Below are 27,061 nucleotides of genomic sequence, written 5' to 3'. Positions count from 1 at the left end.
ATACAATGTGTCCCAATACTTCCGCTTCAATCATTGACGTCACGCGCAAACGTCATCATACATAGACGTTTTCACCCGGAAGTTTCCCGGGAAATTTAAAATGTCACTTTATAAGTTAACCCGGCCGTATTGGCATGTGTTGCAATGTTAAGATTTCATCATTGATATATAAACTATCAGACTGTGTGGTCGCTAGTAGTGGCTTTCAGTAGGCCTTTAAATTGTCAGGAAAGAAGAGGAAGGAATTTAAAAGGTAAAAATTTATATTTGTTTAAAAATCTTAAAGTAATTTTTAAGGTTGTATTTTTTTCTCTAAAATTGTCTTTCTGAAAGTTATAAGAAGCAAAGTAAAAAAAATAAATGAATTCATTTAAACAAGTGAAGACCAAGTCTTTAAAATATTTTCTTGGATTTTCAAATTGTATTTGAGTTTTGTCTCTCTTAGAATTAGAAATGTCGAGCAAAGTGAGACCAGCGTGCTAGTAAATAAATACAATTTAAAAAGTAGAGGCAGCTCACTGGTAAGTGCTGCTATTTGAGCTATTTTTAGAACAGGCCAGCGGGCTACTCATCTGGTCCTTACGGGCGACCTGGTGCCCGCGGGCACCGCCTTGGTGACCCCTGGTCTACTTGTTCATACAATAATGTGTGTCAAATGAGCTTTGACAGGGCGCAGGCTGGACTCTGGAGCCTACGTTAGCTGTCACCTGGCTGTGCTACACTCTGGACAAGTCACTAGTTCATTACAAAAAACAGTCGCCAGTTGATTGTAGAGCAAGGATGTGACTGTGCATGTGTGTTACACACATATCACTGTCGGACAAACATGTGCGCCCATTAGAGGCTGCATTGAATTGTATTGTGACACATTCAACTTCTACTCAGTAAGAAACATTGTTCTTAATAATAACTGAATAATGACCTTAGTTACCTTATCATGATGTGTTGCATGTGCTCTTGTAAAATGTGTCATTGAATAATAATACAGCATTTACATAATAATACTCTGACTTGGTAAGTGGTTCATCATGAAAGAAAATGAAACAAATTGGGTGCATGACGCCAGGCACTAGGGGTGTGGGAAAAAATCGATTCAAATTCGAATCACGATTCTCACGTTGAATCGATTCTCATTTTTAAAAAATCGATTTTACACACATATACACATTCTGTACATGTACAAGTACATATGCATACATCTACTCATGCACATAATCACGTTTCATCAAACATATATTAATGTTGTTGCCCTAGAGCAGGGGTCGGCAACCCGCGGCTCCGGAGCCGCATGCGGCTCCTTGACCACTCTGATGCGGCTCAGCTACATACATGCCGAACCCCCCGATTTTCCCAGGAGATTTATGGATCTCAGTGTCTCTCATAGATTACTCCCAGGGAAAAAATAATCCTATTTACACTCTAATTACTAAATAAAGGGCGTGCTGTAATTGCACTGCAGTAATTGTCCTCTATAGCATTTACATACAGCGTGCCAGTCCAGCCACATGTTGCATGTTGTTATTACTTGCACACACAGGAGACAGCAAAGCATACTTACTCATCAGCCACACAGCTTACACTGACGGTAGCCATATCAAACAACTTTAACATTGTTACGTTACAAATATGCGCCACACTGTGAACCCACACCAAAAAAGAATGAAAAACACATTTCTGGAGAACATCCCACCGTAACACAACATAAACACAACACAACCATTACCCAGAATCCCATGCAGCCCCTATCTCTTCCGGTCTACATTATTACATTATACACCCCGCTACCACCAAATCCCCCCACACATCAACCCCCCCCCCCCCTCTCCGTGCGTTGGTTGAGCGGAAGAGTTAGGGCTGCATGGGATTCTGGGTATTGGCACCGTCAGTGTAAGATGTGTGGCTGCTGAGTTAGTACGCCTTGCTGTCACTTACGTGAGCAAGCTGAAATTGCATTTTACATGTGGTCGAGCAGGTACACTGTTAGGGCCGACTGTAGAGGGCGCCAAATGCAGGGTCATCCCGCTCTGATATTCGGGAGTCTCCCGGGAAAAATGAGAGGGTTGTCAAGTGTGATGCTATCAAGCGCCAATCATTCAAAACTCGCGGGCTGCATTAACATCAAATTTCTACACTAAAGTGCGTTCCGGTGCATGTGTCGGAGACCCCTGGTTATCATAGCACAAAGCATTTAAGCTTTGTATGCGGTGTTTTTCATTTTAAATTTAATTTTTTTTTTTGTGGCTCCCATTACTTTCTTTAATTTGTGAAACTTGCCAAAATGGCTCTTTGAGTGGTAAAGGTTGCCGACCCCTGCCCTAGAGTAAACTGGGTATAACACATGACACACTGACAAAGCTTAACCGATTGTTACTATAACAATCTACAAGGTTAATATAGGTTGCGTCTCTTTCTTCCCCTCCATTTTTCTGCATTCTTTTGTATCTCTAGTTATCATTACGTATATGTATTGTTGCATTTGAACAACTGTATTGTTGATAATAAAGGTAGATTATTGGTATTGTTCATTATCAATAGCGCTATTTCTATTGGTATTTGTATTGCTCCATTTGTAGTGTAATAATGCTCATTGTCATTTCTGTATTATTTTTTATTTTCGCTAACTGCTTATTTGCTATCACTTTTACCATCATATTTGTACATGTCGTATTTGCTGATGTTGCTCTATTGTTGTTGTTGTTGTTATTGTTGTGTTTACTGTTGTTGTTTGTGTCTCTCTGTCTAATCCCCCTCTTGTCCCCACAATTCCCCCCTCTGTCTTCCTTTTTTCCTCTTTCTATCCCCTCCTGCTCCGGCCCGGCTGCACCAAATGATAATATAAATACATTTAATAAAGTCAAATACAAATAAGGCAACAAGAGAAGTATCCTACACTTCTCTTTTGTAAAGTAAATCTGAACAGCCGATATGGGCATCTACATCTGCTATATGATTTGCCTGAGAAGCTGGACAGGACACAAAAAAAATAAAAAAATAAATCAAATTAAATTAAAATAAAAATCGATTTTTTAATTTTTTTTTAATTTTTTTTATTTATTTAAATTATTTTTATTTTTTTAAATTAATCAATCCAACAAAAAAATACACAGCAATACCGTAACAATGCAATCCAATTCCAAAACCAAACCCGACCCAGCAACACTCAGAACTGCAATAAACAGAACAATTGAGAGGAGACACAAACACGACACAGAACTAACCAAAAGTAGTGAAACAAAAATGAATATTATCAACAACAGTATCAATATTAGTTACAATTTCAACATAGCAGTGATTAAAAATCCCTCATTGACATTATCATTAGACATTTATAAAAATAAATAAAAAAGAACAATAGTGTCACAGTGGCTTACACTTGCATCGCATCTCATAAGCTTGACAACACACTGTGTCCAATATTTTCACAAAGATAAAATATTTTTGGTTCATTTAATAGTTAAAACAAATTTACATTATTGCAATCAGTTGATAAAACATTGTCCTTTACAATTATAAAAGCTTTTTACAAAAATCTACTACTCTGCTTGCATGTCAGCAGACTGGGGTAGATCCTGCTGAAATCTATGTATTGAATGAATAGAGAATCCTTTAAAATCGGGAAAATATCGTTTTTGAATCGAGAATTGCGATGAATCGAGAAAAAAAAATCGATTTAGAATCGAATCGTGACCCCAAGAATCGATATTGAATCAAATCGTGGGACACCCAAAGATTCGCAGCTACCAGGCACTGTCAAGAAGAGTAAAAAAGACAAAGATTGAAGGTGGCAATGAATGGGGTAGAGGGGCCCACAAAGATACTCTTTCAGAGGGACCACAATTCCCAGCAAGGGCCTTGACAAGCAATATTAAATAGATGATAAATAACTATGATATCAATAAATGTAACAATGTTATATAGCAAAGTAAAAGTTGTGTTTCTTATCTAAGTAAATGTAACTGGTTACTACTCACCTATGTGGATAAGTGTGTTCACTTTTGACAGCTACGACAAAATTAAAGCAAAACATAATAAAAATGATTTATTTGTCATAAGAAACCATCTTTATCTTTCGTGACGGTCGCTGCGTTTAGAAACAAGCATCCAGTCAATGTTTGGCTTCACCGTGTCTAATTTCACTTTCACTTTCTTTGATATTGTGCCAGCAGAAGCGTCTGCCTCACACTTTTCCCCCACGTTCAGCACTTTGGCCACAGCCAGTCAATGGCATTAAAAGTGACAAACATCTTTTTGTTTCGTGCCGACATCATGGACTTGTTTTTATTCTTTCTTCTGGTCGTGCAAATGCACAGCGTGACGCCTGGTAAGTCCTTTTTATAACTTTATAAATGATTATTCATCAATCCTCTTTGTGCCTTCACTTATTTGACTTCTGAGAGTTTATATTACTTATTCATTATATTCATTCTTATTTTATTCAAGCTCTTTATTACTTAAACCTGGTTCTGTTTAAACATATTTTATTGTTTTCCCTTTTTCTTCATCATTCAACAAAATATTCAAAGTGTTCCAAGAAAGTTCCAGAAGCAGAGAAATCCGTTATTTGTTTTGGCTTCAGTTTTTTCTTGTTGAAAGACTTATTTGTCCAAGGCTTGTAAGAAGGAACACTGACTTCCTGAAATCTTCAAGCACGGAAGTGTCAGAAAGTAATCAAGTGTAGTAACATCATCCCGCCACAAGGTGTCAGTAAGAGTCGACATCAAATGGGCAGAACAGCTTGTGTTCATATTCAGCCTCCATTGGAGAAAAGATATGTTTATTTTCAAAATGTTGAAAGTGTCAACAGATGTCCAATAATAAAATATATTATTCATGTGTTGTACTTGTCATAGAACACCATGTGAGTCTTGACTGTGATATCTAGCAGTGTTTGATGTTGACTTTAAGACCCCACTGAAGACTGAATGAGCTCAAATATTCACAGTGCAAGATTGTTGAACATGAAAGTAAATAATAAAAAGTCATCTTGTTGTTGTGTTCTTCTTTCAGTGATTCACACGCTGCAGTATTTCCACACTGCATCCTCTCAAGTTCCAAACTTCCCAGAGTGTGTGGTTGTTGGTTATGTTGATGGAGTTGAGATTAGTTACTATGACAGCAACATCAGGAAAGCAGAATCCAAACAGGACTGGATGAACAAAATCACAGCAGAGGATCCAAAATACTGGCAGATAGAAACAGAGATCAGTGTTCGTAATGAGTTTAATGACAAACACAACCTTGAAGTTCTTAAGAAGCGTTTCAACCAAACTGGAGGTTTGTTTATGTTGAACTTTCTACTACTTAAATATATTTGATGTACTCTTGTTATACTGTAGTAAAACACACATTACTGCACTGATATACCTTGTCTCTGTCCATCCCATAATAACCTACACTAATACTGTGTGTGTGTGTGTGTGTGTGTGTGTGTGTGTGTGTGTGTGTGTGTGTGTGTGTGTGTGTGTGTGTGTTTGTGTGTGTGTGTGTGTGTGTGTTTGTGTGTGTGTGTTTGTGTGTGTGTGTGTTTGTGTGTGTTTGTGTGTGTGATTGTGTGTGTGTGTGTGTGTGTGTGTGTGTGTGTGTGTGTGTGTGTGTGTGTGTGTGTGTGTGTGTGTGTGTGTGTGTGTGTGTGTGTGTGTGTGTGTGTGTGTGTGTGTGTGACTGCTTTACAACACTTTGTGTGTCTCAGGTGTTCACATTGTCCAGAAGATGTCAGGATGTGAATGGAATGATGAGACTGATGAGGTTACAGGTTGGAATCAGCAAGGTTATGATGGAGAAGATTACATATTGTTGGACATGAAGACATGGACATGGACTGCAGCAAAACCACAAGCTTTCCCCGACAAACTCCAGTGGGACCAGAACATATTTCTACTAGACTACAAAAAGTATTATTTCACTGAGGATTGTCCTTCTTACTTGAAGAAGTATGTGAACAATGGGAAGAAGGTCCTAATGAGAACAGGTAGAAGCACACCTTGTACTTTCACCTTTTAACATGTTAGCACTCCCCCTATAGGAACATTACTGACATTACACTCTGTCTCTTTATACTCTTTTCTCTTTCTCTCACCTTCTCTCCATCTTTACCTCCACCCACACCTTCTCTCCATCTTTACCTCCATCCACACATTCTCTCCATCTTTACCTCCATCCACACCTCCTCTCTATCTTTACCTCCATCCACACCTTCTCTCCATCTTTACCTCCATCCACACCTCCTCTCCATCCTTCTCTCCATCTTTACCTCCATCCACACCTTCTCTCCATCTTTACCTCCATCCACCCCTTCTCTCCATCTTTACCTCCACCCACACCTTCTCTCCATCTTTACCTCCATCCACACCTTCTCTCCATCTTTACCTCCATCCACACCTTCTCTCCATCTTTACCTCCATCCACCCCTTCTCTCCATCTTTACCTCCACCCACACCTTCTCTCCATCTTTACCTCCATCCGCCCCTTCTCTCCATCTTTACCTCCATCCACACCTTCTCTCCATCTTTACCTCCACCCACGCCTTCTCTCCATCTTTACCTCCATCCACACTTTCTCTCCATCTTTACCTCCATCCACCCCTTCTCTCCATCTTTACCTCCATCCACACCTTCTCTCCATCTTTACCTCCATCCACACCTCCTCTCCATCCTTCTCTCCATCTTTACCTCCATCCACACCTTCTCTCCATCTTTACCTCCATCCACCCCTTCTCTCCATCTTTACCTCCACCCACACCTTCTCTCCATCTTTACCTCCATCCACACCTTCTCTCCATCTTTACCTCCATCCACACCTTCTCTCCATCTTTACCTCCATCCACCCCTTCTCTCCATCTTTACCTCCACCCACACCTTCTCTCCATCTTTACCTCCATCCGCCCCTTCTCTCCATCTTTACCTCCATCCACACCTTCTCTCCATCTTTACCTCCACCCACGCCTTCTCTCCATCTTTACCTCCATCCACACTTTCTCTCCATCTTTACCTCCATCCACCCCTTCTCTCCATCTTTACCTCCATCCACACCTTCTCTCCATCTTTACCTCCATCCACACCTTCTCTCCATCTTTACCTCCACCCACACCTTCTCTCCATCTTCACCTCCACCCACACCTTCTCTCCATCTTTACCTCCATCCACACCTTCTCTCCATCTTTACCTCCATCAACACCTTCTCTCCATCTTTACCTCCATCCACACCTTCTCTCCATCTTTACCTCCATCCACACCTTCTCCCCATCTTTACCTCCATCCACACTTTCTCTCCATCTTTACCTCCATCCACACCTTCTCTCCATCTTTACCTCCATCCACACCTTCTCTCCATCTTTACCTCCATCCACACCTTCTCTCCATCTTTACCTCCATCCACACCTTCTCTCCATCTTTACCTCCATCCACACCTTCTCTCCATCTTTACCTCCATCCACACCTTCTCTCCATCTTTACCTCCACCCACACCTTCTCTCCATCTTTACCTCCATCCACACCTTCTCTCCATCTTTACCTCCATCCACACCTTCTCTCCATCTTTACCTCCACCCACACCTTCTCTCCATCTTTACCTCCATCCACACCTTCTCTCCATCTTTACCTCCATCCACACCTTCTCTCCATCTTTACCTCCACCCACACCTTCTCTCCATCTTTACCTCCATCCACACCTTCTCTCCATCTTTACCTCCACCCACACCTTCTCTCCATCTTTACCTCCATCCACACCTCCTCTCCATCTTTACCTCCATCCACCCCTCCTCTCCATCTTTACCTCCATCCACCCCTCCTCTCCATATTTACCTCCATCCACACCTTCTCTCCATCTTTACCTCCATCCACACCTTCTCTCCACCTTTACCTCCATCCACACCTTCTCTCCACCTTTACCTCCATCCACCCCTCCTCTCCATCTTTACCTCCATCCACACCTTCTCTCCATCTTTACCTCCATCCACCCCTCCTCTCCATCTTTACCTCCATCCACACCTTCTCTCCACCTTTAACTCCATCCACACCTCCTCTCCATCTTTACCTCCATCCACTCCTTCTCTCCATCTTTACCTCCATCCATACCTCCTCTCCATCTTTACCTCCACCCACACCTTCTCTCCATCTTTACCTCCACCCACACCTTCTCTCCATCTTTACCTCCATCCACACCTTCTCTCCATCTTTACCTCCATCCACCCCTCCTCTCCATCTTTACGTCCATCCACACCTTCTCTCCATCTTTACCTCCATCCACCCCTTCTCTCCATCTTTACCTCCATCCACCCCTCCTCTCCATCTTTACGTCCATCCACACCTTCTCTCCATCTTTACCTCCATCCACACCTTCTCTCCATCTTTACCTCCATCCACCCCTCCTCTCCATCTTTACGTCCATCCACACCTTCTCTCCATCTTTACCTCCATCCACCCCTTCTCTCCATCTTTACCTCCATCCACACCTTCTCTCCATCTTTACCTCCATCCACACCTTCTCCCCACGTTGTCTTCTGTTCACACGTGACATCACTTCCTGTGCAGAGCTTCCAGAGGTGTTCCTCCTCCAGAAGACGCCATCCTCTCCAGTCACCTGCATGGCGACAGGTTTCTACCCCGACCTCGCCGACCTGTTTTGGAGGAAAGACGGCGAGCAGATGTTGGAGGACGTGGAGCACGGAGAGCTGCTCACCAACCACGACGGAACCTTCCAGATGTCGGTGGAGCTGAAAGTGGAGGTGACGGCCGAGGTGGAGGGCAAGTACGAATGTGTGTTCCAGCTGTCTGGCGTCAAGGAGGACCTGGTCACCAAGCTGGAGAGAAGAAGCATCCTGAGCAACGCAAGCCATGAAGGTGAGAAAGACACATTTAGTTGGAGATGTTTCCCATCACAAGTCCACCTGTCACCATTATTGATCCATGTCACCATGACAACGCTTGACGTCTGCATGCAAAGTAGTCATGAAGGTTTCCTCTTCATGCTTTGTCACTCCACTTGTGCTTTTTTGCTCTCCACAGACAACTTGAGCGTCGCCCTCGCTGCCACGGCGGCGGTCGTCGCTGTGGCGGCCGTCCTGGCGGCCATCATCATGGTCATGGTCAGGCGTCACAGAAACAGACAAGGTGAGGGACACCAATGTCCTCCGTCTTCTTCTTCTTCTTCTTCTTCTCGGTCCAGGCCGTGAGTTGATGCTTTCATCCGGGCTGCATGTTTTAGTTGCCTTCCAGCCAAACACTCAAAGATCCACAGAGACAGAGCGCACACTCTCACGTAGAAACACGTGAGGAAAAAGTCCATTTCACCTTGTTTCCCTTTCATTTCAGCCCAGTACGATCCAGCTCGTAAGTAAAACATCTTTTCTTTGAGCCGCAAGAAACAAAGCCGTGGTGAAGCGTCACTCACATGGAGGTCTGATGTGGACCTTTGTTACAAGTTTAGCCTGAAAATCCCAACTTGGGCTGACTCCTTCACAATAAAAGAGCCTCCTGTGAGCACACGCAATACAAAGTGTGGCATATCTCACGTTTGACATGAGTCCTCATGATGGGGATCAGCCAAATGAGACCTCAAGTGTGCTGACTCATCAAGAAGGTATCCTAGTCAGGAAGTAGAAGAGCAGCACTCTGCTTCTTCATGTTTCCAAGTCACACCTCAAAGATCTGATGTGAGTGACGAGGCACCTTCTGGATGTTCTTCCTTCACCGTTTGCGTTTGTCCCGCAGCTCGCCACGGCGGCGTGGAGCTCTCCGAGAGGGTGGCGGCTGAAGGCTGAGTAAGTCTGCACCTCCAAATGTTCTTGTGTGAAGATGATGTTCAACTTGGTTCTGTTGGGAATGTGCTGAGTCATCTTCTTCCTCCAGGATGCTTTGTGCACTGGAACACAGAGAGATGTCTCCATCGCTGAGGGACGTCATGGAGATGTGCTTTGTTCTTCATCCCACTGCTCCTCACGCTATTCCATCTATTCTTCTTTGGCCGTTAAAATACTTTCAACATCAAACGTTGGTGGCTATAAAATCATTCGGGGCTCACGTTTCATGGCCTTGACATCATGACGAGGATTTCTTCTTTCTTTGAATGGCCGCTGCTTATGATCAATATCACATTGTGTCACATCTCTGTCAATAAATCCGTTTGTTCTCCACTCGCCTCGCACTGCTTTCTTGGGGACCAGGAAGGGTCTCGCTCATAACAATGGTAGAAATAAGTCATTTTTATTTATCTTGTATTTTTTCATTCAACACTTAAATCCCTAGATCAATTTCAGGTTTATCTGTCCATATCATATTCTTTTTTAAAATATTTTATGCCCTTTTTGTCAAAACCCTGTTTTGTTATGGCAGGGGTCGGCAACCCGCGGCTCTTTAGCGCCGCCCTAGTGGCTCTCTGAAGCTTTTTAAAAAATGTATGAAAAGTGGAAATAGATGAGGGGAAAAAATATATATTTTTTGTTTTAATATGGTTTTTGTAGGAGGACAAACATGACACAAACCTCCTTAATTGTTTGTTATAAAGCACACTATATATTAAACATGCTTCACTGATTCGAGTATTTGGCCAGCGCCGTTTTGTCCTACTAATTTTGGCGGTCCTTGAACTCACCTTAGTTTGTTTACAAATATAACTTTCTCCGACTTACTAGGACGTCTTCTTTTTCTGTCTCATTTTGTCCACCAAACTTTCAACGTTGTGCGTGAATGCACAAAGGTGAGTTTTGTTGGTGTTATTGACTTGTGTGGAGTGCTAATCAGACATATTTGGTCACTGCATGACTGCAAGCTAATCGATGCTAACATGCTATTTAGGCTAGCTATATGTACATATTGCACCATTATGCCTCATTTGTAGCTATATTTGAGCTCATTTAGTTTCCTGTAAGTCATCTCAATTCAATGTATATCTCAAGACACACTATCTGTATGTAATATGGCTTTTATTTTGTTGCGGCTCCAGACAAATTTGTTTTTGTATTTTTGCTCCAATATGACTCTTTCAACATTTTGGGTTGCCGACCCCTGTGTTATGGCAAAACCACTAAATAATAGTTTTTACTAAACGTAATTGCAATCTTAAATAGGTCAATAATTCATAACATCATTGATTTTAATTCATTATTTTTTTGAGCAATGACAATTAAAAAATGTCATAAAAATGTTAAAAATGTATTTATTTTTTTAACTTTCAACACTTAAGTCTCTCGATAAACTTCAGATCCATCCCTCGTTTCTGTGACGACCTGTCAGGTGTCACATGGTCTGTTTGCGTTTGTGTTTATCTCCTAGTCAGCGCTCTTATTTTGGTCCCACTTCCTGTTTGTCTCCCTGAGCGCTTTTCCCTCCTCACCTGTCGCTGATTGGCAGCCTGGCCACACCTGGTCATGGGGTGAGGGTGATGGGTCAAATGCAGAGGATAATCTCACCACACCTAGTGTGTGTGTGACAATCAATTCCGCCAAAGAATGTTTTCATTGGGTTATCTCCCAAAATGAAAGAGAAAATCTTGATATTGCTTTTACTTCTGCTATCAGGCAATGTGCAACCAAATCCAGGACCCAGCTTCAATAACATCAGTACTGCTGATGAATTTAGAGCCGGGTCAGGCCTCCATTTAAATAATAGGAGTCTCCTGCCAAAATGAGACTTAGTCAAAATCTGGATTCCAGCAAGAAAATGCAGACTTCCTTATCTTATCTTAAGGTGGCTAAGTAAAGCAGTCTCTGACAAGGACGTTGCTATTAATGCATATAATGTCTTCCCATGCCATCGTCCTGGAAAAGGTGGAGGAGTGGCCATATATTTAAAAAAGACATTTCTTGTTATCTTATTGTCAATCACTAAACAATTTGAACTTGACGTGTATTTCTGGTCTTGTCATCCTGGTCCGGACAGAAGGGCGACACGGCAGTGCGGCTGGATCAAAAATGAGGTCAGAGACGCTTGACTGGACAAAAAGTTGCTTTATTACAAGCGAGCGTGGTCATACAGAACTGCAGTTCCTGGAGGAGGTCAAGTCCAAAAAATGTGGCACTCCTAACTTGGAGAAGCCGAAGCAGTTTTATATTCCTCCTTCCTGTCACATACCAACATCCCATCTTATTGCCCATGTATTGCCTGAACTACTCCAGTCTACATGCAAATGTCAAACTAACTATTTAATGATGTGCTCAAACTGAAATACTACTATTTACTTCAAGTGATGGTGTGCTTTCTCCAAGATATTCACCATATGAGTTCATTAACGACATTGTATTAGCAATGGGTGCTTAGTTTAGAAAGGGGGATGTAATGATAGTGTTTGACCACATGGTGGTAGTAAGAGTCTACAAATGACTAGGAACCAATATATAGTATGTGTCAGGTAGGACTCTTTAGAGAGGAACACACCTTGTATGCACGAGTGTTGAAGTAGCGTTGGTGATATGTGATCGTGATTAAAAGACACTTCTACAAGTCATCCAACGATGTGTTATTTAAAACAATAACATAACATGGTACCAGGAGTAAATGAAGAGTGAAGTGGTGTATTGTGGAAAGCGACATGGATTTGAAGCCACCTGAAAAGCTGAAGCTGAGTGGAAATGTCGACAGCAATTGGCGCACCTTCAAGCAGCAGTTCCAACTGTACATGGCGGCTATGGGACTGCTACACTGCTACTTTGCTACACTGAAGGACTCTATGATAAGGGACCAGATTGTATGTGGCATAGAAGACAAACAAGTCAGAGAAAGACTGTTGAGACAGACAGAATTGTCGTTCACTGTAAAAACTGTTGCCTAGATCTAACTCAATAAAAATAAGGCAACATTTTCCAAGCAATTGTTGTTAGTTTAGTCAACTAATTGGTATTTTGAGTAAGTAGAACTTAATATGCATTTCGATTTATGCAAAAAGATTAAGTTGCGTTTACAGAAAAAGCCAACAAATTGAGTAAAATCAATGTAAAAAAACATCAGCATATTAAATACACAAGACTTAATTAAAATAAGTAACATTTAAATGAAAAAATAATTGTTGTACTCAATTTTATTAATTTTGACCAACTTACCCTTTCTTTGTTTTGATAATGGAAACTGCTTAAAATAATTACTTAGAATAATAATAAAAAAATCAAGACATATCAAATTCGAACCTTTATTAAATCATTACCATATAAAAACAGTGGCAATGAGCTGGACAGTATGAACAGTCAACATCCATATTTAGTGCATAGAATGCATGACCTCAACTTTTTAAAGTGCTGTATAGAACACCTTCACAGTAGTTTTCTTTTTTTAACCGTATACATATTAAAACATTTTCACAAGCCATATCCAAACCGTGTCAATAAGCTGGAGAGTATTAACAGTCAAGAACATCAGTATATGGTATAGCTCGGTTGGTAGAGCGGCCGTGCCAGCAACTTGAGGGTTGCAGGTTCGATCCCCGCTTCCGCCATCCCAGTCACTGCAGTTGTGTCCTTGGGCAAGACACTTTACCCACCTGCTCCCAGTGCCACCCACACTGGTTTAAAATGTAACTTAGATATTGGCTTTCACTATGTAAAGCGCTTTGAGTCACTTGAGAAAAAGCGCTATATAAATGTAATTCACTTCACTTATTTAGTGCATAAAAGAATGCATGACCTCAGCATCTCAAGTTTTACTTTGAACATTCACAGTAGTTTCTTGCTAAAACAATTTAACATTAAGATTATCTGTACTTCTGTAACAATTCACAAGCAGAACACCTTCACCATAGTGTCTTTCAGTGTGTATATTTTGAAACATTTTAACTTAAACAACTCACAGATCCCTCCTTCTGACCAGCTGGAGCTTCACAGTGGGGCAATTTAGTGTGTATAAAACATAAAAAAAACTTAATTTACACACACCAGAAACGATGACCTGTAGCTTTGTATAAAACCTGAACAGGACAAACCGTTACAACATTCTGAAGAATTCCACTCAATGAACAATGTATAATGATTTTGAACAGACAAGAAAATAGCTGTTCAAAAGTGCAAGCTGACAGTCATGGCTCACTGCCTAAGCTAGAAGCTTGTTTTTGAGAGTCATGAATTTGGGGGTTGGTTTTGGGCGCAGTGTGTCGAGTAGGGATGATGTTTGATAAGGAATTATCGAGTTCGAGCCTATTATCGAATCCTCTTATCGAACCGATTCCTTATCGATTCTCTTATCGAGTCCAGATAGGTTGTTGTATATGGAAAAAAACACACAATATTTGGTTTAACAAAAGCTCACTTTTATTGTATAATAAAAAAATAAAATCTAATAAATAAATAAATATTGACTGTTACCCACCTAAAAAAATAAAATAAAATAAATAAATATTGACTGTTGTTACCCAAAGTATATTAAGTGGGATTTTTCAGAAAAACAAATACATACAGTAACACAAAAACAACCTGTCTCTGTGATCACTATAGGTGTATAAATAATAATAGTGTTAAATAAAATCAGTCCCTTGGGCACAAAACTGAAAATAATACAGCTCTCCAAAAAGTGCACTTCTGCTGCTATTTGACATAACCGTTTGTTATGATGCTTTGACATTTTTGCATTTTATTTCTTTATTGAAAGACAATTCTATGAAGAGAAAAGTTGTTTGCAAATGTGGTTACAATGCTAAAAAAAGAAATACACTCTATTGAGTTAACATTATTTCTTTATAGGGGGAAAAATGTTATGAGCTAGAGAATATAACAACTACACTACCCAGCATGCAACGGGAGTTACGAGCATGCGCGGTAGCCCCGAAAAGTGTTGCATGTTGCCACGCTGTGAAAGTAAACGTCAAGAACTCAGCCAACACGCCTCGTCTGCATTATTTATAATTAGACAGACAACACATCTACAGTGTGATTTTGTTTTGTTTACAAGGAAAGAAAAACAAAAGTTAAAAAAGGGAGATATGTTGTATATATATGTATGTGCTGCGGTTGTTTTAAGAACGTTGCGACAGCTGCCGTAAAGGAGGTGCGTTGCTAGCCTGGTTGCTATGTTTCCGGTTGGTCGTAAAAGTGTTCGTCATGTGTTTTACCCTGCTAAAATCTCTCAGTAAAGTTATTCGATGGATTATAGCTTTTGTTTTGAACTTTATTACACCTTGGAGCGCTTTTTCCCATCCATTGTTTTCCTGCTTTCGCTATCTGCTCCTAATGACTGAGCTACGTGACGTAATTTCTTGTGATGTCCCACGGAGCATTTCTGGTCGGGACGGGATTCGAATAAAGAATCAACTCTTTTCCTTTACTATAGTGGTCTCGATAACGGGTACCGGTTCTCAAAAAGGGATTCGAGTACGAGGACTCGGTTCTTTTCTTATCAAACAACCGGGAAAACCGGTTTCGAGTATCATCCCTGGTGTCGAGTCCCACAAAAAGTCTTTGAAACACCTCAAATGTTTTGGAAAGTTTGGATGGATACTCCAGATTAAGTGCATACGTCAACCCCAGAAGTAGGCAGCATGCTTTGGCCAGGTTTCCAAGATGAGTAAGGACTGGTACTCCCTCAATGATGATTCCTACTGCATTTGGCTCACGACAGATGTAGATGCTCATATTCTTCATTTCCAGGTCCTCATGAACAGTGGTCTCTGCAGTTGCCTTTCAGATACAAAAACAGTAATTTAAAAAAACAAACATCTAATTGCATATTTAATATAACTTGTGTGATTTAATCCAGATAATGATTACTTTTGTGAAGACCATTTTGAAAACTTTTTTATTCTAATTTGAGATCTTGTACATTAAACTTGGTACAATAGATGCATTTCCAGCCACATGCTTTTTATTGGCATATAAAAAACCTGAATAGAACCACCAAGCTTGTACATCAGACTGATCCAAAGCTGCTTTTAAACAATACTTACACAGTAGTCAGAGATTAGCTCCTGTCCACTCTCTCCCGTGTACTCTATGAGGCATCTCAGAGTCACATCTCTCTTCATCACTGCAGAGGCACTTGGGTCCTAGAGTTAATAGAAGAAGAATAAATAAATGAATTTTGTTGGCAATTTTACTCCAAATCTGTGATACCGTTATTAGAGCATGATTACATATTCAGTTTTAAACTTTTAAACCACTTTTAACCCACCTGTATCAGTTCCATCAACAAGTTCTTGATGCGCTGACCAGTCACTCCTCCTTTTGCACTGAAGAGCTCCAGGAGTTTCGGAGTGTACCTGTCCAGCTGGGACATAAATGTTGATTCCAGTGGAACAGCAGTGCACCTTTGCAACTCTTCATTAATCTGTAAAACAGCAAATGTTGACCGTTACTGATATTAAGGGTTTAAGTATGCATTTTCAGGCAAAAAGTGAGTCTAGTATTTCCTGTCCAAGTCACAATGGAAACTTGGTCAGGAAAAATAGAATGATAAATCATTTACCTGGAATGGTTCGAAGAGGGCAGGCCATCTTTCCTTAAATTCTGCCACCCCAGGAGACTTGGCAACAACTTCCTGTCTTCTCCAACTGTATACGTTCTGGCCATCATATCATTGATGCTCCTGGCATAGTCCTTTTACACAGAGGGCAGGTGAATGAAGGACTCACCTTAGGTGAGTTGAGGAATTTGACTTCTGGGTGGTATCTTGACAGATGAGAGTGAAGGGAACTCCAGCATTTAAAAGGGCATGCATGGGCAACGTATATGAAAGCAAGGGAAGGCATGGCTGTGTCCAAAGGTCCCATGGTGCAGTCTGTAATGCTTTAAAAAATCACTCTTGGTTGGTACTACAGTGCTGCACAACTTACAGGGCCATCCCATCTGTCATTGGAGAGAGAGAGAAAAAAAAGACAAGTTATGGTTCATGTCTAACCTCTTGGATATATAAGCCTAATGAGAGCCCTTTATATCGTTTTTTTTTACACCCTAATATACTCAATTGCAGTGTTTCCTCTAGATGTTTTTGTAGCCGCGGGGGTCTAAGTTGGTAACCTAGCAACAGTAGGGGGGTCCGGGGACATGCCCCCACGGAAGAAATTTTGAAAAATGACCCTTTAAATGGTGACTACTGGTGACATTTTTTTTGGGGGGGGGAAATGTTGAGATTGAGACTTACACAATGAGTGTTATTCTTACAAGAGTAGCGTTTTGCCTAAGAGTGTGCATGGACAACAGGTCTGAGGGGGCTTCAGATAGCTCTGTCAAGTATACCTAGCTAGCTGCTAGCAACTTTTAATGCAAGCTAGTGAAGCAGCTTTAATGTGGCTGCTTATAAACTGAACAATAAAATATTAAACTACTAAACAAAGAACACGCTAGTTATAAACTGCACAGCTATAAACAATGTTTGGTTGAAGTTAATGAGCTGTTGGAGGTAAGGGCACATTCAAAATGGCGGTCAGCGGGAAAAGTAGCAAACTAAATATAACGTTGAGCCATGCTTTTGAAAATGTTTACATTTCAATCCTGGCAAATACTGACTTTTAACAATATAAATTGTTACTTACATGAGTCCGGTAAAGTGTTTCCTTGGGCTCCGTGAAGAGACGTGTCTGGGCTTGTTCTTCCACAGCTGCATGCAGGTGGGCGGGGCCTGACGTTTTAGGTCTGATATAAACCTTTCAACTGAGTTTTGCTAAATCAATTTATGTTGGAAGTCCAATAAAATAAATGTTATCACATAAAAAAAGTAAGTTACGAAAATATTCACACTTTTTACTTACAGATAACTCAAAAACTATAAAAATAAAAATACATTGATTTATTGGAATAAATATACTTTTAACAATAAAGTATATTGGACAATACCACTGAAAGAGTTTTTACAGTGTTGGCTGTTGTTATGCTGTTTGGACTTATGCGTGCCCTGAACCTCAGCTACACTTTTGAGGTCATCCAAAACATTTGCATGGAGCTGCTTTGATCATTAGTGAGGTCTTAGAACATGCTACTTGGAAGCTTCAACGTGTTGAGCTTGTGTAAAGATGGAAAAGCACAACTGTAGGACAACATACATTTTCATACATTGTATACATTGCATTGTCCATTGCAAAACACTAAATGTTCTAATAACTCCTTTTGTTACTCAAGCAGAAATGTGCAAATAAACAATATACATTGTACAGTACTATCATAGGTATTACACCTTTCATTAATCAGGTGACAATTGGCGAGGCTTCATTAAAGACTTGGCGTGAACTTTACTCTTAATCATTAATGAAACCTTTACAAAGAAAACTACCTTTAATTGTTATTATTTGTTACTGAAATTGTGTTTGCAATGATTTGGAGTAAGGTTTACTAATGACAATTTCCAGTGTCAGTCTCTGAGGTACACGGTGCACTAAAGAGCCTGGACACAAGTAAAGCAGCAGGACCTGACCAAATTCTACCTTTTCTCTTCAGATTGGCTGCACATTTTGTTGCTGAGCCTCTCTCATGTATTTTCCAATGAATGAATGAATGTATTTATTCCGTCAGACAGACATATATAGCAACACTTCATCACTCTTTGTAGTTTGACAGACATGCAACGGCACCCACCCAAAAGGGATACGGGAAAAAAGCAGGAATGCTTATCCATGTCCCGCCCCTAATTTACAATCAACTTATATGTTGGTTATATATGTTGCTTATATATGTTGCTTATATATGTTGGTTATATTGTCCAAGTTTCAACAGCAGATTTGATGGATACATGACAATTTCAGAACAAGTATAACATCTGATAATGACAAGTCAGTATACATACACCAATATGGATATAATAGCATTGAGTGAGCATGAGATTAGCTCCATCTTGCCTGGGTATCTTTCGTCTTCTGCAGCCTTGTCTGGTGTGTTATGTCCCTTATTCCACAATGACTTCTTTTGCACCTGTGTCCCACAGTTGAGATAGTCCAAACAACTAGTCATGTTTTTGATAGTTTTTCCCAACAACACATTTTTTACCGCAAGGTTGAACACTCTTAGGCTAGAAGACAGATGAATTCCTCCGCTCACATTGTCCCACAGTTTCACCCCCGCTATAGATCACGTTTGAGCCTTGAATGTGGAATTGACTATGTTATGTTTGAATTTCAGAATTGTGGACCATCTCTGAGTGAAAACAGACTCTGTATATTTGCAGGTGGAGCCCTTTGTGTGGCCATAAACATAACTTGAAGGCTCCTGTATTGGATTATATCATGTAGTATAAGAAAATGACTCATTATAAACAGATCATTGGTATGAGCTCTATATGGGGCATAATGTATCATTCTAATTGTCTTTTTCTTCTTCACTTTTTATGCCTCTTAACCTGAGTCTTACAAGTAAAAGCCTTCCAAAAATCAGAAAATGGGCCTTTCTTCTTCCCCTGTTAAAAGGAGGTGAATCGACAAATATAAATAACTACAGAGCCATTTCCAAATTGGGTTAATGTTGTAAGAGTTAGTGAGAAGTGCTTTCTGATGACTTCACAGCCCTGAAACACTATCCCCTATTTGTTCCCACTACCGCACCTTAAGTTGGAGTCCTTCATCTCGTTATATGCAAATATAATGACAATAAAGTCCATTCTATTCTATTCTTTTCTTTGATTCAATGAATAAGTTGGTGAGCAGTAGAAAAACAGCTGATGAGGAAGTTTGGCGGCAAACTTGTCACACCTGTTGTGCTTGTCAGGTCAGGTGATTTCCCAGAAAAGCCACGCAGGCATTTACCTGACGTGGCCACAAGGGGCGCTTGTAGAAGACTTCTTGTCAGTTGACTGCTGCCACTTTTCAGCAATAGCGCCACCAGGGGGTGCACTGCAAAAACTGAAATCTAAGTAAGATGAAATATCTCAAATAAGGGTGATGTTTGCTTATTTTTACTGATAAGATAATTCCTCTCACTAAGCAGATTTGATGTTAGAGTGTTTTACTTGTTTTAAGTGTTTTGCTCCTAAATGATCTCAGTAAGATATTACAGCTTGTTGCTGAGATTTGATGACCTATATTGAGTAAAACATGCTTGAAACTAGAATATCAACTGTTGCAAAGCTGTGTCATCAACACTCACAAGTATAAAACTACTTTTTTAAAGTAATCATTTCTTATTTCAAGCATGAAATAAAAAATCACGACTTTGACACAATTGTGTCTCATAATTAAAACAGATGACAGCCAAATGGACTTTGCTGTTTTATTTTCAATGAAACAATAGAAAACACGTACTCATATAGTAGTACAGTTGGCACAGTACAGTAAACTGACAGTTAATATTTAAACATTTCACATTTCTAACAATTTCAAACAGAAATAGTTCGGAACATTCAGATAAATTCTTCAAAATGACAATTAAAAACATTTTGGCCGGGGGCCGGGCTGTATATATGCGCACTAATTGACTGAAAGAGCACGCACTTGGCGCGATGATGTCATGTTATGGATGGAAAAATGCATTTTTAGACCATATGATTTGCCTGAGCGGCTAGGAGACCCCGAGAGTAACAAGCGCTTGCCTTGTTGCCTTTCCATTAAGAACAATAAACTAGTTTTTAGTATAAGTTTGCTGGTTTCAAGAAATGTAATGCTGAGTGCATATCATTATGTCAAGATAATGGCACTAGCATTTACTTCATTTAAGAATATTTTTTAACATATTGAGCAAAAAGGTCTCATATTTGTTTTTTCTACCAAGAAAAGTGCACTTGTTATTAGTGAGAATATACTTATTTTAAGATATTTTTGGGTTCATTGAGGTTAGCTAATTTTACTTGTTTTGGAAAGTCTTGACAAGCCAAATTGTATTGCTCTATTGGCAGATAATTTTGCTGCAAGTGTTTACTGGTCAGACAACACAATGAAATGAAAATAATGTCAAAGAAGAGGGGAACTGATGACTCCATGTTAGTTGGTAGAGTAAAAGACAATCTGCAAAAAAAGATGACTATGTCTAGAGTGTAGGCAGTGCTGTTAAGTTTCTCTGTGTGTGAATAAGTGGAGAATGCGGAAACTTTGAGGCATGATGCAGCTGACTTGTTGATAAACTAGTTTGAGAAGAATGTTTTTGTTTTGTTCATAAGTGGACTGTACTTTTCACTTTTGTAAATATTGACTATTGTGTGTGAAGTCCTACTAAAGGTGAACATTCAGTTGAAGAATTAGGCCATCAAGTTAAGACAAATGGGTTGAAAAATGTGGATCAAGGATACTTCATTGAATTGATTTGACTTTTCTATTTGAGATTGTCACCTTATTGTGGTTAAGAGCTACCAGCAGGAGCTTAGTCTTCAGGTGGCACACCCAAGTTGCACAGGAGTGACAAAGTACAATCCTCTTCTCCAGGATGGAGTTGGACTCACAGGGCCTGATTTGTTCAAGGTTTGCGTGTACTAAAACAGGTGCAAACCTGATGGCACACGCAGAGCTGATCTACTAAACCTGTGCAAAGTGGATGGCGTCTCTTAAGTGAGCAGAATATGCAAAATAATATGCAGAATATATGCTGATCATTAAAACAGCCACAATACTGGGAGAAAATGCCAATATAATGATTGATCACGCCCAATATGATTTATCAACACTCATCGCTGTGGTGCCAGCACTATTTAGCTTTTATTTGGTAAGTGTGCACACTGACACTTCCACACACGGCTGCAGGATCAGTGCTTGTGCTCCACACACACACATTTTACACATATCCTCTTTTCAGCAACATCATTTTATAGCTGCTAAACCACTTAAGGGGCTAATCAAAACTCATTTGATTGATGCATTTTTGTGGACTTTATTATTTATTAATGTTCTTTTTTTCAATATGCAAACCCCAAAAGCAGTGAAGTTGTCTCGTTGTGTAAATGGTAAATAAAAATAAAATACAACAAATCCTTTTCAACTTAAATTCAATTGAATAGACTGCAAAGACAAGATACTAAACGTTCAAACTGGAAAACTTTATTTTTTGCAAATATTAGCTCATTTGGAATTTGATGCCTGCAACATGTTTCAAAAAAGCTGGCACAAGTGGCAAAAAAGACTGAGAAAGTTGAGGAATGCTCATCAAAGACTTATTTGGAACATCCCACAGGTGAACAGGCTAATTGGGAACAGGTGGGTGCCATGATTGGGTATAAAAGCAGCTTCCATGAAATGTTCAGTCGTTCACAAAGAAGGACGGGGCGAGGGTCACCACTTTGTCAACAAATGTGTGAGCAAATTGTTTAAGAACAACATTTCTCAACCAGCTTTTGCAAGGAATTTAGAGATTTCACCATCTACGCTCCGTAATATCATCAAAAGACTCAGAGAATCTGGGGAAATCACTGCACGTAAGCAGCAAGGCCGAAAACCAACATTGAATCCCTGTGACCTTCGATCCCTCAGGTGGTACTGCATCAAAAAGCCACATCAGTGTGTAAAGGATATCACCACATGGGCTCAGGAACATTTCAGAAAACCACTGTCAGTAACTACAGTTGGTCGCTACATCTGTAAGTGCAAGTTAAAACTCTATAATGCAAAGCAAAAGTAATTTATCAACAACACCCAGAAACGCCACCGGCTTCGCTGGGCCCGAGCTCATCTAAAATGGACTGATGCAAAGTGGAAAAGTGTTCTGTGGTCTGACGAGTCCACATTTCAAATTGTTTTTGGAAACTGTGGACGTCGTGTCCTCCGGACCAAAGAGGAAAAGAACCATTCGAATTGTTCTAGGTGCAAAGTTGAAAAGCCAGCATGTGTGATGGTATGGGGGTGTATTAGTGCCCAAGGCATGGGTAACTTACACATCTGTGAAGGCACCATTAATGCTGAAAGGTACATACAGGTTTTGGAGCAACACATGTTGCCATCCAAGCAACGTTATAATGGACGCCCCTGCTTATTTCAGCAAGACAATGCCAAGCCACGTGTTACAACAGCGTGGTTTCATAGTAAAAGAGTGCGGGTACTAGACTGGCCTGCCTGTAGTCCAGACCTGTCTCCCATTGAAAATGTGTGGTGCATTATGAAGCCTAAAATACCACAACGGACTGTTGAACAACTTAAGCTGTACATCAAGCAAGAATGGGAAAGAATTCCACCTGAAAAGCTTCAAAAATGTGTCTCCTCAGTTCCAAAACGTTTACTGAGTGTTGTTAAAAGGAAAGGCCATGTAACACAGTGGTAAAAATGCCCCTGTGACAACTGTTTTGCAATGTGTTGCTGCCATTAAATTCTAAGTTTATAAATATTTGGTGGAAAAAAAATAGCTTCTCAGTGTGAACATGAAATATCTTGTCTTTGCAGTCTATTCAATTGAATATAAGTTGAACAGGATTTGCAAATTATTGTATTCTCTTTTTATTTAGGAATTACACAACGTGACAACTTCACTGGTTTGGGGTTTTGGATATTAATTATGAAATGCTGTTCCTAGATTACATACATGCTAATAAAAAAAAAACTCAGCAATGATGTATTTTACAGACAAAAAGTGACACACTTTATCCCATGCTTGTGCAACAGCACACATCTCATTGTGAAAAATGTGAATGTTTGAAGGGGAACAAAATGTGATCTCTGAAAGGGTTACATGTCTCACATTCTACACCAGGGGTCTCAAACATGCGGCCAGCGAGCCAATTGCGGCCCGCGAGACGTTATTGTTTGAACGAACGAATCTTTTGAGTGAACGTACTGAACCGAATCACTTCATGAACTGATTTGTTCCTTTCTCAGTTCAGTTGAGCTCCGCCGCGACCATGCCGGTATGAGTGGAACTGCCGCATTTTGTGACTCACTGAACCCTCGACGTCGGCGAACGACGCAGCCAGCTACTCATCATGGGGGCGGGGGGAGGGACTGAGCGAACGATTCGTTCACCGCGGATTAACGACATGAATCACTCAGTGAACGACAACGCTCTCGCTCTCTGCTCTGCTTGGCCCAATGCCGCGAGTGATTCTCCTCCCGTCGCGGGGATATGTTTCATGCCATTGGCATCCGTTCTCCATTCATTCTCCAAGCTAACGGCTAACGTTGACTCAAGCCACATGAAAACAAACACACACACGCGCCCCGTCCCCATTATCTCAACACATAAAGTTATGAAAGTAGAGGACACAGAAAGAAACTCAGTGCAGGCAAGGCAAGGCTGAGCAGCAGCGACGCGAGGGGGAGGGGCGGTAGTGTTGTGTCGTTCGCGAACGTGATTCAGGTTCGCGAACGTGATTCAGGTTCGCGCTGCACTCAGTCACTCATTCAGAATCAGGACTCGCTTTTTTTGGGGGGGGGGGTTCGGTGAACAAAATTTCTGAACGACTCAATTTAAGGAACTGATTCTAGTGATTCAGTACAGTCAAAAGAAGTGCCGATTCCATCACTAGTGCAACCCGCGAGTTTTAAATGAATGGCGCTTGACAGCGCTGTGTGCAGAGCTGAAGTATTCTTGCCAGCCCTCCCGATTTTCACCCTTCAACAATACTGAGGACAACAATATTGAGTCAACAATACTGAGGACAATAATGTTGAGGGCACGAGGTTTAGTGTCCACTTTTTCTACATACTAACAATGTGCCTGCACAGTCACATGTTATATGAGGCTGCAACAGACACACGTAAGCGACTGCAACGCATACTTAGTCAACAGCCATACATGTCACACTGAGGGTGGCCGTATAAAAAAAACTTGATCAATGTTACAAATATGCGCCACAATGTGAACCCACACCAAACAAGAATGACAAACACATTTTGGGAGAACATCCACACGTAACACAACATAAACACAACAGAACAAATACCCAGAATTCATTGTAGCCCTAACTCTTCCGGGCTACAAGGAATCTACCAATCATGGTGTGGTATATGGCTCTCGAGAGCCGAACATTGACGTCACTTGCGTGATGCAAGCAGAGAAACTTTTCCACGAGACCCACACGCGCTCTCCCTCCCTCCCTCTCTCGCTCTCTCTCGCTCTCTGTCACTGGAACGACACACATTGCGGAAATAACATTATCCTTTGTGCGTCGGTTAAATACAAATATATTCCACAACCCCAAACATGTCTTTTTCAAAGCGTGCAGTGAAGAGAAAGGTTAGTGATGAGCAAAGACAATTCCAGGAAAAGTGGGAGATGCAATATTTCATTGTTGAGCACAGGGGCACCCCGACGTGTCTTATTTGCACAGAGAAAGTTGCGGTGCACAAGAAATACAATTTAAAACGTCGTTATATAACTAGACATGCTGAGGAGTATGCAAATCACCAGGGAGATGAGAGAATGAACCGGGTTGCACATTATGTGTATGTGTATACATTGTTGCTGACTGGAGAAATCGAATTATTATTGTTAGAATAGAATAGAATAGAATAGAATAGAAAGTACTTTACTGATCCCTGGGGGAAATTCAGCACCACAGTTCGCTCACAATAGACAAGAATAACAATAAATAATATAATATATATATTATATATATAATATATAAATAATATAAATATATTCTACATATACTACATATACTCTACATTTAAGTGCAGTCAAGGAACATATGCATTATAGAGTCTGATGGCTGTCGGTATGAAGGACCTTCTGTGTCGTTCCGTTTTGCATTTTGGGAGTCTGAGCCTTCCACCGAACGTGCTCATTCTCCCCGCAAGGCCGAGTGTAGTGGGTGGGAGGTGTTGTCCATAATGGCTAGGAGTTTTGCTAGACTTCTCCTCTCTTGTTATTACTTATGACTGATTTATTTACTTAATTATCATTTTGTTCATTTATATTTTGATTTTATTTTGTGTTGAAAATAAAAATAAAGACATTTAAAAATATTTTTTTTAAGAAATCTTTTCTTGCGGCCCAGCCTCACCCAGACTCTGCATCCAGTGGCCCCCAGGCAAATTGAGTTTGAGACCCCTGTTCTACACAGTAGGACACCCACCCAGACATACCACATACAGAATCACAATCAGAAATACTTGAATAATCCCCGAGGGGAAATACAGATTTTCAGCACAATCCCACTCAAGATCAGACAAACATTACAAGTAGACAGAACAGGATCAAACATTACAGGGAGACAGAACAGGATCACTGATGGGTCTGCCAACTTCCGGCGCCCCTTAAAAAAAAGGTGAGAAACAGGTAAACACTGGGGGGTGAGAAAAAAAAATTCAGTGTAAACCTGGGCCCCTAGAGAGGGGGTCCAGACTGAGGACAAGGGGAAAAAAACTCATAGCCATAGCACCCATAAACATGTGTGTAAGAGGGAAACATCAAAGACCACAAAGGACATTAAAGACATTAAAAGAGCAGAGCTGATGCAACCAGCCACTTCTACACATACTTGTTCATACAATAATGTGTGTCAAATGAGCTTTGACAGGGCGCAGGCTGGACTCTGGAGCCTACGTTAGCTGTCACCTGGCTGTGCTACACTCTGGACAAGTCACTAGTTCATGACAAAAAACAGTCGCCAGTTGATTGTAGAGCAAGGATGTGACTGTGCATGTGTGTTACACACATATCACTGTCGGACAAACATGTGCGCCCATTAGAGGCTGCATTGAATTGTATTGTGACACATTCAACTTCTACTCAGTAAGAAACATTGTTCTTAATAATTACTGAATAATGACCTTAGTTACCTTATCATGATGTGTTTCATGTGCTCTTGTAAAATGTGTCATTGAAAAATAATACAGCATTTACATAATAATACTCTGACTTGTTAAGTGGTTCATCATGAAAGAAAATGAAACAAATTGGGTGCATGACGCCAGGCACTGTCAAGAAGAGTAAAAAAGACAAAGATTGAAGGTGGCAATGAATGGGGTAGAGGGGCCCACAAAGATACTCTTTCAGAGGGACCACAATTCCCAGCAAGGGCCTTGACAAGCAATATTAAATAGATGATAAATAACTATGATATCAATAAATGTAACAATGTTATATAGCAAAGTAAAAGTTGTGTTTCTTATCTAAGTAAATGTAACTGGTTACTACTCACCTATGTGGATAAGTGTGTTCACTTTTGACAGCTACGACAAAATAAAAGTCAAAACATAATAAAAATGATTTATTTGTCTTGAGAAACCATCTTTATCTTTCGTGACGGTCGCTGCGTTTAGAAACAAGCATCCAGTCAATGTTTGGCTTCACCGTGTCTAATTTCACTTTCACTTTCTT

The 27,061-nt window shown here is 40.5% G+C and overlaps 2 protein-coding genes across 3 annotated transcripts; one reads left to right on the top strand and one right to left on the bottom strand.

Annotated features, from left to right (window-relative positions):
• Nucleotides 1-94: 94 nt before the first annotated feature.
• Nucleotides 95-10,129, top strand: LOC133630254 (class I histocompatibility antigen, F10 alpha chain-like). The gene is made up of 7 exons (XM_062021726.1): nucleotides 95-4,321; nucleotides 5,008-5,274; nucleotides 5,690-5,968; nucleotides 8,529-8,837; nucleotides 9,003-9,107; nucleotides 9,309-9,757; nucleotides 9,846-10,129. Exons 1-6 carry the CDS (start codon nucleotides 4,222-4,224, stop codon nucleotides 9,332-9,334), a joined length of 1,086 nt encoding a protein of 361 aa, XP_061877710.1. The 5' UTR covers nucleotides 95-4,221; the 3' UTR covers nucleotides 9,335-9,757; nucleotides 9,846-10,129.
• Nucleotides 10,130-13,184: 3,055 nt separating this feature from the next.
• On the bottom strand, nucleotides 13,185-17,525 carry LOC133630504 (uncharacterized). Of its 2 annotated transcripts, none has more exons than XM_062022116.1 (5): nucleotides 17,440-17,525; nucleotides 16,374-16,753; nucleotides 16,080-16,235; nucleotides 15,856-15,954; nucleotides 13,185-15,589 (listed from the first exon to the last, which is right to left on the bottom strand). In XM_062022116.1, exons 3-5 carry the CDS (start codon nucleotides 16,182-16,184, stop codon nucleotides 15,152-15,154), a joined length of 642 nt encoding a protein of 213 aa, XP_061878100.1. In that variant the 5' UTR covers nucleotides 16,185-16,235; nucleotides 16,374-16,753; nucleotides 17,440-17,525; the 3' UTR covers nucleotides 13,185-15,151. The 2 variants fall into 2 exon arrangements, 1 of the variants encoding a protein (XP_061878100.1); XR_009821264.1 differs by having other exon boundaries at nucleotides 13,186-15,579.
• Nucleotides 17,526-27,061: the final 9,536 nt, after the last annotated feature.

The sequence above is a fragment of the Entelurus aequoreus genome, linkage group LG15, assembly GCF_033978785.1.
Source record: "Entelurus aequoreus isolate RoL-2023_Sb linkage group LG15, RoL_Eaeq_v1.1, whole genome shotgun sequence".
Classification (NCBI taxonomy): Eukaryota; Metazoa; Chordata; class Actinopteri; order Syngnathiformes; family Syngnathidae; genus Entelurus; species Entelurus aequoreus.
The sequence above is the reverse complement of the archived record's forward strand: the minus strand, read 5'-3'. Positions and strand labels throughout refer to the sequence as shown.

Coding starts and splice junctions, on each gene's coding strand:
- LOC133630504 (XM_062022116.1), bottom strand. CDS start 16,184: ATGTCCCAGCTGGACAGGTACACTCCGAAACTCCTGGAGCTCTTCAGT. Junction 15,955..16,079: donor TGTTGATGGAACTGATACAG/GTGGGTTAAAAG, acceptor TATTAACTCTAG/GACCCAAGTGCCTCTGCAGT. Junction 15,590..15,855: donor AGCTAATCTCTGACTACTGT/GTAAGTATTGTT, acceptor TGTATCTGAAAG/GCAACTGCAGAGACCACTGT.
- LOC133630254 (XM_062021726.1), top strand. CDS start 4,222: ATGGCATTAAAAGTGACAAACATCTTTTTGTTTCGTGCCGACATCATG. Junction 4,322..5,007: donor AATGCACAGCGTGACGCCTG/GTAAGTCCTTTT, acceptor TTCTTCTTTCAG/TGATTCACACGCTGCAGTAT. Junction 9,108..9,308: donor GCGTCACAGAAACAGACAAG/GTGAGGGACACC, acceptor CTTTCATTTCAG/CCCAGTACGATCCAGCTCGT.